Source organism: Protopterus annectens, chromosome 16.part0 (genome assembly GCF_019279795.1).
Source record: "Protopterus annectens isolate FY-2018-M chromosome 16.part0, PAN1.0, whole genome shotgun sequence".
Classification (NCBI taxonomy): domain Eukaryota; kingdom Metazoa; phylum Chordata; order Ceratodontiformes; family Protopteridae; genus Protopterus; species Protopterus annectens.
This window is the reverse complement of record NC_056750.1, coordinates 610,832,981-610,845,578: the sequence shown is the minus strand read 5'-3', so window position 1 is coordinate 610,845,578 and position 12,598 is coordinate 610,832,981. Positions and strand designations below refer to the sequence as shown.

The 12,598-nt window shown below is 44.1% G+C and overlaps 1 protein-coding gene across 1 annotated transcript in view; it reads left to right on the top strand.

Moving 5' to 3' along the window:
- SEC16A (SEC16 homolog A, endoplasmic reticulum export factor) overlaps positions 1–12,598 on the top strand; it is a gene marked incomplete in the record, with an annotated part of 1,997,470 nt that overhangs the window by 981,928 nt on the left and 1,002,944 nt on the right. Inside the window, 1 exon segment of the mRNA XM_044058481.1 lies at positions 2,596–2,865. Coding sequence (XP_043914416.1) covers positions 2,596–2,865 — 270 coding nt within the window.

Sequence of the window (12,598 nt, the reverse complement as noted above, 5' to 3'; positions counted from 1 at the left end):
AAGTTTTTGGTGTGTTTTTTGATGTTTATTTGCAGGTGGGAGTTAAATTTAAGTTGGTTATCGATTTGGACCCAAAGTAGTTTGGTTTCTGACACTATTTCAAGAGATGAGTTGTGTTGAGTAGTAATTGAGAATGTACCCATGTTGGGAGGGATGACTTTAGAAGGAGTAAATAACATTAGTTTGGTCTTGGTAGCATTGAGAGCTAGATGATTACATAGCATCCATTGCTCTGTGGAAGAGAAAGCATTTTGAGTAAGTTTTTGTAGTGTAGTGATAGAAGAGGCAGAACAGATAATAGTTGAATCATCTGCATATTGGATGATGCTAGAGAAAGGGATTGATTTGTGGAAGTCATTTATAAAGATATTGAAGAGAAGAGGACCCAGTATGGAGCCTTGGGGAACTCCCGTAGGGGTACTAAGGAAAGAGGAGGTAGTTTTTTTCCATTTTACAGCTTGACTTCTGTTAGATAGGTAGCTAGAGAACCAGTTCAAAGAGGAGGAAGATAGGTGAAGTTTGGAGAGTTTGTTTAAGAGCAGGCTATATGAGATAGTATCGAAGGCTTTGGAGAGGTCAAGAAGTAAGGTGGAAACAATTTGTCCAGAGTCACGGGCTTTATTTACAACCTCAAGGAAGGAGAGGAGGGCTGTCATGGTGCTATGATTAGGTCTGAAACCGTGCTGTGTGGGAGTTATAAGATGGTTGTCTAGGAGGTGAGGAAGGAGCTGAAGTTGGACACATTTTTCTAAGAGTTTAGAAATGGGGGACAGGATGGCTATGGGGCGGAAATTAGTAATGTTATTATTGTTACCACCTTTATGTAGAGGTATAATAAAGGCTTGTTTCCAGATTTGGGGAACTGTGTATTCTTGTAGTGAGCGGTTAATTAAAATGCTAATGGGGTAGGCAAGAGTTTCAGCGGCTATACTGAGAAAGTAAGAGGGGATATTATCAGGAGCATTGGTACATGGTTTCAATTTCTGAAGGAGTTTCTTAATAGTAGATGTTGGTATGGGATTTAATGAGAAGAGGGGGCAGTCAGGAGGGGGGGAATTTTGGGGAGGTGGAGATGAGGATAGAGTTTGTGTAGAAGAGGGGGTAGAGGAGTTAGTGGGTGAGGAGTAGGGTATAGAAGTAGAGATAGTGGGGTGGATGAGAGGGTATTAGATAGTAGAGAGGTGTTGGAGAATGAGGAGGTCAATTTAGAGATTTAGTCAATAAAGAAAGAATTAAATTGGGTGGCTAATTCATGTTCTGGAGCATTTGGGTCTGGGGTAGGAGTATCTGGTTTGCTGGGTGGAGGAGAGTAGAGATCCCTTTCTAGAATTTCTGAGGGTTGTTTTTATTTTGGTTTTGGAGTGTAGAGAAGTAGTTTTGACGATCAGAAGTAATGAGTTTCTTTACTTTGTTTCGGAGCTTTTTATATTCGTTAAGGAGTGGTGTTGTCTTGTGTTTTTGGTAGCGTCCCCAGACTTTGTCTCTTTGTCTCATGATAGCAAGAGTAGTTTTGGAGAGCCATGAGGCTGATTTAGTTTTTATTCTTTTAGTCCGTAAAGGAGCTTGGGAGTCGAGTAATTTTAAGAAAGTTGAGTTGAAGTATGAGACTGCATCGTCAAGAGATAGTGTTTTTAGACAGTTCCAATTAATTGCTTGTAGTGAGTTTGAAAAGATTAATGGGTCGTAGTTTTTATGGTCACGGATTGTAATGTGGTTATGAGTCTGCTGAAGGATAGTGGGAAGCCGGTGGGTAAAGGTGGGTAAGTGGTCACCAAGTGGGTCGGGAAGAGTGCCACTGTTGGTGAAGTAGTGAGGGTGGGAGACTAGAATCCAATCCAATATACTCCCATTGGAGGGGTTTTTGGCAGGGTGGGTTACCAAAGTGATCAGTTGTGAGAAATTGTAGAGGTTGTACCTACCATAAATGTAGATGTCCGATAGGTATGCATCTGCAGTCAGGTTTACCCTCCCTCCTTCCCCTCTTTGGTATTTATTGGGTACTTTTCCCTCTCATAGCTAGCTGGGGTTATCTATTATGGTGTATTTGTTTGATATATAGATATATTTATATATATACATATATATTCTGTGCATGTTTGGAATTTATTGCATTTCTCCAGATTTAGCCTTCCTTTGAGGGCACCTGGCATCTGGGGCAAGAAACACTGAGGAAGATGGCGTCAGCTGACGCTTTTATACCCCAGGCGCTCTGACGTCGGGGAAAGGGCAACATCAGCTGACGCCGGACCCAGACTTTGGAATCCGGCTGACCGAAGGGCTGCCTGAGGCAGGACAACCCATATGTGATGACTGCAGTTGCATACCTATCGGACATCTACATTTATGGTAGGTACAAAACTGTACTTTCCGAACCCAACTAGCAAGAATATAGGCGAGATGGGCAACAAACATGGAATGTTATGGTGAGTACATAGCTTCTAATTTTCAAGAATTCTTGAAAACTTCTACCTGAATATTTATATTTTATGTTTCTGCACCAAATACAAACATAGACTTTTTTAATTGATATGATATTGTTTGTTGTTTTCTAATGTGTGTTTGAAATTGTGTAACTACTGAAATTGACTCTTTCAGCTCCTTTGACTGTCCCTGGTGGAACAGCTATGGGTTCTCTTCCTCCTCAGCAGCCTTATGACAACAGTGTTTCTTTCCCACCTGTGGGACCTCCTTATGTGAGTCCTGTACCTACTCTTACACCACCAGCTTCAGGTTCTTTCCCGGGGTTTGGAATGCCATATGAACCTGTACAAACACCAATATACACAACACCATCAGTTCAGGCAGTTGGATCACCTGTTCATATGATGCCTACTTTGCCAGAGCAGCCATTTAACAAGGAACCAGGTTAGTTCTGTATTGTATTTTATAATTCTCATTTTCCTAATTATTTCCTGTTATGTTTGATTTTTTTCCTGCAGAGAGATGATTTTCAAATTTATTTTTACCCTTCATGTGCATAGTCTTTATGCATAGTTGAAGTAATGATGTCCATCTATTCGCTTGCTGCAGTATTCTTAACCTGAGGGATCTCCCGCCTGAAGGCAGCCCGACATCGGCAAGTATACAAAAGTCTTGTAGTGCTGTAGGGTGTGTGGGACATCACACTTAGGCTGTAGTTGGACGTATGCCATAAAAGCGATGTTTGCAAGTACCATCCTCTTAACCTTTCTGCCTCCAGTCAGAACACCATTCCTACTATAGAACTGTTCTTTTCAGTCACTGCAACTTCAGCCTTTGCCAGATAAGTGTCCCATTGGGGAATATTTTCTCTCTACTACTATTTTGGTTATGTCATCCAAAAAGGGCAAGTGCCAGTGTGGAAGACATATTCCCCATAAGGACAGCCTTTCATAGTGTCGCTTTTGTTTAGGGCCTATCAACAACTGCAAGTTCTGTAGTATTTGCCAGTCCTTTGTACCCAAGACCCTTTGAAACAGGCTCTCTTCTCTTGCTGTTTAAAAAAACAACAGCTAAAGTTGTTAGCCAAGCATATGGAAGGTACCTTGGGGTCCAACGTCGAGCCGGTGAAGCACAAGGCCAAGAAACCTTGGCTTGTGGCTTCCGCTGCACCTCCACAATCAGACATTAATCCCAAGGTGCTTGTCAGCCTGGAGGCACATCCGACTTCAGGCATGGATTCACAGGACGAACCCAGTTCTGAGGCTGCCTTGACTTCGGCCACGAGCATGTCTTTGGTGATAGAACAGATGTCTGATCAGGATGTTACATGGGAACCTAGGCTCGAAAGTGAGGAGGGTCCTGGGGATGGGTACCATGAACTCAAGTAAGAGAAGAGGATGGAGTCAGACACCTTTGAATCCAGGCTTTTATCCAGTCCTCTGACGTTGCATAGGATTGTTTCTCCTGCAAAGAAAAAAAAAAAAAACGCATTTATCCCCTCGAGAGGCCCGTACAGATTGGCAGGCCGTTTCTCAAAGCTTGTTTCAGGCCTTCACGGCACTCAAGCCGCCTTCCTCTCAGCCTGCTCCTACAACTGCTCCCCAATCTTCCTCAGAAAAGGATTATGGAAATTGACTCCTCTGTTGAATTTTCCTGTGATGAAGAGGAAGCTTTGGATTATTCAACACAAATGCCCTCTCCCCAGGAATATGTTTCTCCTGAAGAGGAGTCAGTCATTGCTGATTCCCCTATGGAAGAGATATCTTTTGATGAAACACTTCTGAAAATAGGAGAACAGAAATTTGAGAAGTGTCCCACTTAGTGATGTCTAAAAAGATACCATCAGCTTCTACAAGTTGATGTCCCCAGTCCCTCTGTAGTTCCACCAGTGCATCCTGCATTTCTGGGTGCCTTTCACAATGGTTCCCAAACCCCAGATTCCAAGGCTCCAGCTCCCAAGAAGCCAGGCTGCTTCTACAAGGTCCCTGAGGATTATATATTCCTCTTTAGGTGTCCTGCTGCAGACCCAGCAGGCATTTCTTTAGCTACAGATAAAACATTTAGGATGTCTCCTTCTACCACTCTTTTCCTATCAGGCAAAGAAAGTAGAACCTGTAACAGAATAGAAAAAAGGGCCTGTACTTCAGCCACCTTGGCTTTCAGTACCGTCAGTTATCAGATACATATGACGTATGATCAAGTTCTCCTTAGAGCTTTTGTGTCAGGCATCTAGTGCCATTGCAGATTTTCCAGATTCTGAAGGAAAAGCCTTGGCTCTGTCTATCATGGGAGATTCCTCTCAAGTGGCAGGACACTCCATTAAATGCAGCTGTGATGCTGCGGAAGCTTGTGCCGGAGCAGCTACTACTGGTTCAGTTTTCACAAGATTTTCCTGGCTTAGTTTGCAGACCCTCCAGGATGACCTCAAATCTAAGCTAATGGATGCACCATTAAATAATCCAGCCTTATTTGGGCAGGCAGTAGCTTCTCTAAGTTCCTACAGGAGAAAAACAAGGAACTCAAGGAGTTGAAACACATCATGGTTTCTCCTGTGCCCAGGTTTCACAGGAATTTCCCATCTAAACCTGTTTTTGTCCATAGCCACACCCAGCACTCCTCCGGTAAGGCTTCCAGAGGAGGCAAGAGACCGCAGAAGCTTAGGGGTTCACAGGCACCCTCACAACAAAGGCAGTCCTTTCCTGACAAAGCAGGGAGTTTGTGACTACCCTGCATATGTCCCCCTTTCCCCTCTTTCCCTTAATTTTTCAAATGGTCACAGGGTCTGGGAAAGCATCACCCAAGACATCCGAGTCCATTCCATAATCAAAAAAGAATACTTCATGGTTTGACACGCCACCCTCATCCCATCCGAGAGTACTGCCCCTCGCTTTGGCAACAGGGCTCCATTTAAAAGGTTCCTCAAACCTCAAGAGGAAAAGGCTTTTATTCAGAAATGTTCTTAGTGCCCAGAAAGAATGGCCCCTAAAGACCAAACATTTATTCCATTTCAACACCTTCTTAAATGTTCCTTGCTTCAGAATGTTGACACTCCAAACTCTGTCTCCTCTTATTCTTCCACCAGGATACATGGCATCTCTAGATATAAAAGATCCTCATTCACCTCATCTTCAGGAAATTCTTATGATGTTCATCGTGTTTCACTGCTGCAGTCATTACACTTGGGTTATCCTGCTATCAGGCGGGCCCGCAGTCGGCCAGAGTTCCAAAGTCTTGGTCCGGCGTCGGTTGCTGTCGCTTCCTCCCTGACGTCAGTGTGCCAGAGGTATATAAGATGCAGCCAACGCCATTTTCTTCAGTCTTTCTTGCCACGTGGTGTCCGAAGCAAAAGCAGTTCGCAAGTGCCGGTCGGCTGACTCCTGAGATATCAAATTCGATTTTCAGAACCAAAGTCTTCAATAAAGCTAAGTACCCCGTTGGGGAAACTTTTTCTTGCCTCAGACCGATGTCAGTAAAAGTTAATAATTGTATTTCTTGTGGGAAGCAAATACCTCATAAGGATTTTCATTCTTACTGTATTCCATGCCTAGGCCCAGATCACGACGTCACTAGTCGGTTTTGTGCTAGATTTAACAAACGCACTATTAAATGTCGGTTTGATTTTGCTCGCCATTACTTTGGCCGAAGATGTAATTATACCATGCCGTTGGAGCAACTGACAACCGGAATACACAAAAAACGCAGAGACAAGGATAAGGACAGGCATCTGAGGCCCAAAACCGACGATGAAGCCTCTTCTAGGCCAGTCGCCGGTTCTCAGTGAGGTGCTTTCGCAGCCCCTGACACCCGCTACCTCAGAGCCACAGGCCGACTCCCACGTGGAGATGTCTAGGCCTCTGGATACTCAAGGTGTTGGGCCTACGGAGACTAACCCTTCAGATGGGTCCGGAGCCGCTGAGCAGGCATCGGCTTCTGAGGGTGTTTTCAGACCTTCACAGCTTACCATAAAAGCTACAGCCAAGTCTAAATCTCCATTAAAGACAAAGAAGCAAGTGCAGCATTCACCTGGACAGGCTTCCATGCCTAAAAAACAAATGCTCAAAATGGCCGAAGACTTAATTACTCTGATCAGGGGTACCCATCCCCCTCCTGATAAAAGGCCTAGGCAGGATACAGACTATGATTCCTCTGACCAGGTTTCCATATATTCAGATACCTCTTTAGACCAGGGATACTCTCCCCAATGAGGACTCTGATGCTGAAGAATCAATTCCTTCAGCCTCTCTTCCTGAGGATTATTCTTTTGGGGAAACTTTACATACCATGAGGGAGCATTTCCAGTGGGAGGGCCGGGATTACTCAGAATCCAAGAAAAGGCTCAGAGACTTTCTTTTATTGCCTCAGGACAGGCCCCTTGCTATTCCGTCAGTGTTGGATATTGTGGATGATGTGTTCTCTGAATCCAGTTTAAATCCGGATTCTTTACCTCCTGCTCCAGTCAAGCCAGGCAGGTACTACAGAGTCCCTGACTCTCACAAATTTCTTAATAAAAATCCTGTTGCTGACCCAGAAACTATTTCCCAGGGTCCCAAAGGGGTAAAGGCTTCCACGGTTAAAAATCCAGTTCCCTCTGACAGGGATTCTAGAGCATTAGACAGATGGGGGAAGAAAGTTTACACTTCTTCAACTTTAGCAGTGAGGGCTTTAAATTGCCAGTTTCACATGCTTATATACCAACAATATTTAATGTCTCAGTTAAAACAGAAAATGATTAGAAGTTTAGAACATCCTGACTATAAGGAAATGCAGGATTTATTGCATGCAGCTGAATAAGTGGGAAAACATACTCTGCAATGTGGTTTTGATTCATTAGAGGCTTCTTGTAGAGCAGCAGTTACAGGATCTGTGATTCGAAGGCATGCTTGGTTAAAAGAACAAAGTTTACTAGATCATGTTAAGGCAAAATTATTGGATGCCTCTTTACAGCAAGACATTTTATTTGGTGTTAAGGCAGAAGAGGTATTAAAGAAAATGGAGGATAAGGCAAAATCTATGCAAACAGTGAAGGATTTCTTACAGGTACAGCCACCACAATTTAGCAGAAATTGGCCTACAAAGAATTGGTCTTTTCCAGTGTCAGACAGGCCACAAAGAGGCAGATACAGAAGCCCAAGAGGCAGATCTCAGCCCCAAGGCTCTTACAGAAAACGACAGTGGGGTGCTTCAATCCCAAAAGGAGGCGAAGACAAGTCACAACCTTACAGGAAACAGTCCCAATGACTTACCCCTTTGAATGCCAAGCACTTCCCTTTTGGCAGCTCCCTTAGGGGGGAAACTAGCACTTTTTTCTCAAAATTGGCAAACAATCACCCAAGACAAATGGGTTCTGAATATCGTGTCTCAAGGTTACAGGTTCCACTTTCACACTTTACCAAGGCTAAAAGGAATGCCAGACCTGCCACAAAATCAATGGGCAGAGGCACAAAAACAAATTACAGCCCTCATGGACATGAGAGCTATTCAAAAAGTGCCACAGCAGGAACAAGGACATGGATTTTACTCAAGACTCTTCCTGGTCCCCAGAAAGGACAAAGCCTGGAGACCCATACTAGACCTTTCTACTCCAAATACTTACCTGGATGTTCCGAAATTCAAAATGTTGACACTACAGCAGCTTCTTCCCATGCTGGGCAAGAAGGCTTGGCTTGTTACTTTGGACCTCAAAGAGGCATACCTGCATGTCCCTATCAGACAAAATTGCAGAAGATACCTCAGATTCATAGCTGGTTCAATGCACTACCAGTTCTCTGCACTGCCTTTTGGCTTATCTACTGCGCCCAGGGTCTTCACAAAGTGACTGGCACCAGTAATTGCATTTTGCAGACAAAAAGGAATTCAAATATGTCCATACCTGGACGACTGCCTTATTCAAGCAGAGAGCAGGGACATTCTTCTAAAGCATCTGGCATTTGTAAAAAGGTTGCTAATTTGCCTAGGGTACACAGTAAACGAAAAGGAGTCAAAACTAGTGCCCTCACAAGAGATAATATTCCTGGGTGCCAGCTTAAATACAATGGCCCAGATGGCTTATCTCACGCCAGACAAACAAGGACAACTGACTCAGTATTTTTAATTGATGGCAACAAAGTCCCAACTCCTTGCAAGAAAAATTTTGCAGGCCTTGGGATTCATGGCATCCTGCATACTACTAATTCCATATGCCAGACTGCATATGAGGAAATTACAATGGTACCTAAAAAGTGTTTGGACTCAACACTCTCCCAGTTTGGAAATAGTAATACCACTAATTCCTTGCCTACAACAGGAGTTTCGATGGTGGGCACAGGCATGTCACCTCAACAAGGGTCAGCCTTTCACTTTACCCACAGCCAGGCAGACTTTGACAACAGATGCTTCGGATTACGCCTGGGGAGCACACATGGCAGGAAAATGTATTCAGGGCAAGTGGACCACAGACCAAATGCATCTTCACATCAATCAAAAAGAGATGTTGGCTGTACAAAATACCCTAACAGCTTTCAAGGACCTTCTGCGTCCAGGACAATTATTATTAAAGACAGACAACACCACAGTAATGTGGTACATAAACAAGCAAGGGGGCACTCATTCTTACCCCCTATGCAGACAAGCCATGACCTTGTGGAACACAGCTATAACTTATCAAGTTCATCTGCAAGCACAATTCCTGCCAGGAAAGAAAAATGCTCTGGTGGACGACTTAAGCAGAAACATCATGGATCCTCACGAATGGAAACTAAATCCACAAGTCTTCAGCATGATAATGCAAAAATGGGGGTGCCCAGACATAGATCTTTTTGCCACCCCACTGAATTGCCAACTACAAAATTTCTGTACAAGGACTTATCACACACAAGCATGGAAAGTGGATGCTCTTTCGTTCAGCTGGAAAAGCCTAAAGGTTTATGCCTTCCCACCACTGCCTCTCCTTTCAAAGGTACTCCTAAAAGCCAGACAAGAAAAACCACAGATGATCCTGATTGCTCCAGACTGGCCACGCCAGCATTGGTACCCAATCTTAAAGAACTTAGCTCAAGGCCCACTATGGATTTTACCTCAAATTCCACACCTTCTGACTCAACAAAACAATCAGATCCTGCACAGTCAGCTCAAAACCTTAAAACCTGGCTGCATTGCAGATTCATTAGTCAAACAGACAACACCTCTCTCTAAAGCTGTTATGGATGTCATTGTGGAGGCCAGGAGGCCTAGCACCAGTAAATCTTATTCAGAAAATTGGAAGAGATTCTGTGCCTGGAACCAGACTCAAAGCCTTGACCCTCTTGTCCCAAACATTCCTCAGATACTACAATACTTAACTGAAATACTGGACAAAGGACTATCCTTCTCATCCATTAAGATCCATACCTCTGCCATCTCGGCTCATTACAACAAAGATCCTCCTATATTCTCTCATCCATTGCTAAAGCAGTACCTCAGAGGGGCTAAAAACATAAGACCGCCCCGGAGAGCACCAACGCCTACTTGGGACCTCAATTTTGTCTTGGAAAAACTCACTTTACCTCCTTTTGAGCCAACCAATTCAGCAGAATTAAAATATGTATCATGGAAAACTGCTCTGCTTCTGGCAATAACCTCAGCACGAAGAGTCTCAGAGTTACAGGCACTAATGGCAGTGGAGCCTTTCATCATTTTTCACCAAGACAGGGTTTCTTTAAGAACAGACCCTTCTTTTATGCCTAAGGTGGTATCCAGTGTGGCTGTTAACCAAACTATCCACTTGCTAACTTTTTATCCAAATCCCCAGATTAAAGGGGAGAGACTTCTGCATTCCTTGGCATACACAGACAATTACGTTTCTACTTGGACAAAACAAAAACTTTCAGAAAAACTGAGCAATTGTTTGTAGCATATGCTGCAGGATCACAGGGAAAGGCTATTTCAAAGCAGACCATTTCAAAGTGGATAAGACACTGTATCCGGTTCTGCTACACACAGCATGGGAAACCTGTACCTAGTAACATTAGACCACATTCCACCAGGGCAACTGCCACTTCTACTGCCTACCTTAGAGGAGTACCTACCAAAGATATCTTGGAAGCTGCAACTTGGAGTTCAGTGCACACCTTCACCAAGCATTACCATTTGCCTCTTTATTCTAGATCCAGAGCTGGCTTTGCCACTGCAGTGCTGCAGGGCCTCATAGCCACACCAAATCCTCTATAGCACCAGCCACCCTGACTCAGCTTTGGGATTCATCCCAAGTGTAATGACTGCAGCAGTGAAACACAATGAACGTAGTACAGTTTTGTACCTACCATAAATGTAGATGTTCGAGTGTCTTCACTGCTGCAGTCCATGTTACCCCCCCCCCCCCCGCCATCCCCCCTTTCTTAGCTGGGACTTATCTATACTTCTCAACCCTATACTACCTATGTGGTGTATTTGCTGGTTACTGAAGGTTTTATTTTTACCTTATTGTATGTTTTATTAACAATATGTATTGCCTACCTTTTTGGGGGCACCTGACATCTGGGCAAGAAAAACTGAAGAAAATGGCGTCGGCTGCATCTTATATACCCCTGGCACACTGACGTCAGGGAGGAAGCGACAGCAACCAGTGCCGGACCAAGACTTTGGAACTCTGTCAGACTGCGGGCCCGCCTGACAGCAGGATAACCCAATTGTAATGACTGCAGCAGTGAAGACACTCGAACATCTACATTTATGGTAGGTACAAAACTGTACTTTTTTCTGTGGGTTCCTGGCATTTTCAGTTCTCTGCCTTGCTCTTTGGTCTTTCTACAGCTCTGAGGATATTCACAAAATGCCTGGCTCTAGTGATTGCACATTGCAGCTTTTGAGTATCCAGATTTTTCCATATTTGGACGACCTGTATTTCAGGTCCCAGCTTTCCACAGACTACTACAAAAACTGGAGACCACTGATGTTATTCGTGTTTCACCTTTGCAGTCATCACACTTGGGTTATCTACCTGCAGGTAGCCCTTAGTCGTCCTGAATACCAGAGACTTAGTATTTCTGCGTCGGTTGCTGTCACTCCAGGTCTGATGTCAGGTGGTCGGGGGTATAAAAACAGGCAGCCGACGCCATTACATCTGTCTTTCTTGCCAAGGAGCCTGAAGCAGAAGCAGTTCGCACGAGTGCTGGTCGGCTGTTACCTGAGTTTTCATTTCCGAATTGAATTATCCTGAAGTCTTCTAAAGCTAAGTACCCCATTGGGGATCCTTTTTTCTTGCTCAAACCGATGTCAGAAAAAGTTAACAGTTGTCTTGCCTGTGGAAAGCAAATACCACACCAAGATTTCCGTTCTTACTGCATCACCTGTTTAAGCCCAGACCACAACGTACCTCGCTGTCAGTTTTGTGCCTAGTTCAACACCCGAACTATTCATCATCGGGCCCTTATTGTTGCTAAATACTTTCGTTCTCGATCTTCGTATTCTGAAATGGCTTTGGTAAGCCATCCAACTACCGATCTTCCGAAAAAACATAAGGATAAAGACAGAGACTGACTGCACAGGTCCAAAACTGCCCACGATGCTTCCGTTAAGCTAGTCGCTAGTTTGCTGGTACTCAGTGATATGCATTCGTAGCCCCTGATGCCTGCTTCAGTAGATTCACAGGCCTCTACTGAGACCCGTTCAGAGTCTGGTATGCCGCAAGACTCTTCTTCGACTATGGAACCTGCGGATGCCTGTACCTTGGATGGGTCCGGAGCCGCTGAGCAGGCACTGGCTTCTGAGGAAATTCTTAACAGTACCGATATTCGACAAAAAACTATGACTTCTTTCGCATCTTCAGTTCTGTCTAAAACTATCGAGTTTCTAAGGCCAAGAGTATGCGCTACGCCTAAAAAATGATGACCCAAGCCTTTGCACCTGCTTCCTTGCCACAACATCAAATGCTTAAAATGGCAGAAGACCTTATGCTGATTAGGGGAAGTCAACCTTCCCCTGCTAAGAGAAAGAGAGACCTGTCCCCAGCAGCTTTAACGGACCAAGTGTCCGACGACTCTGAGGTATCTGATTATGAAGACATATCTTTATCTGCTTATGAGTATTCAGGTGCAGAGGAATCCATGAACTTTGCTTCTCCTCCAGAGGATTTTTCTTTTGGTGAAACCTTACATACTTTGAGAGCATTTCCACTGGGAATGCCAAGACTATCCTCAGTCCAAAAAGTGACTAGAGAATTTCT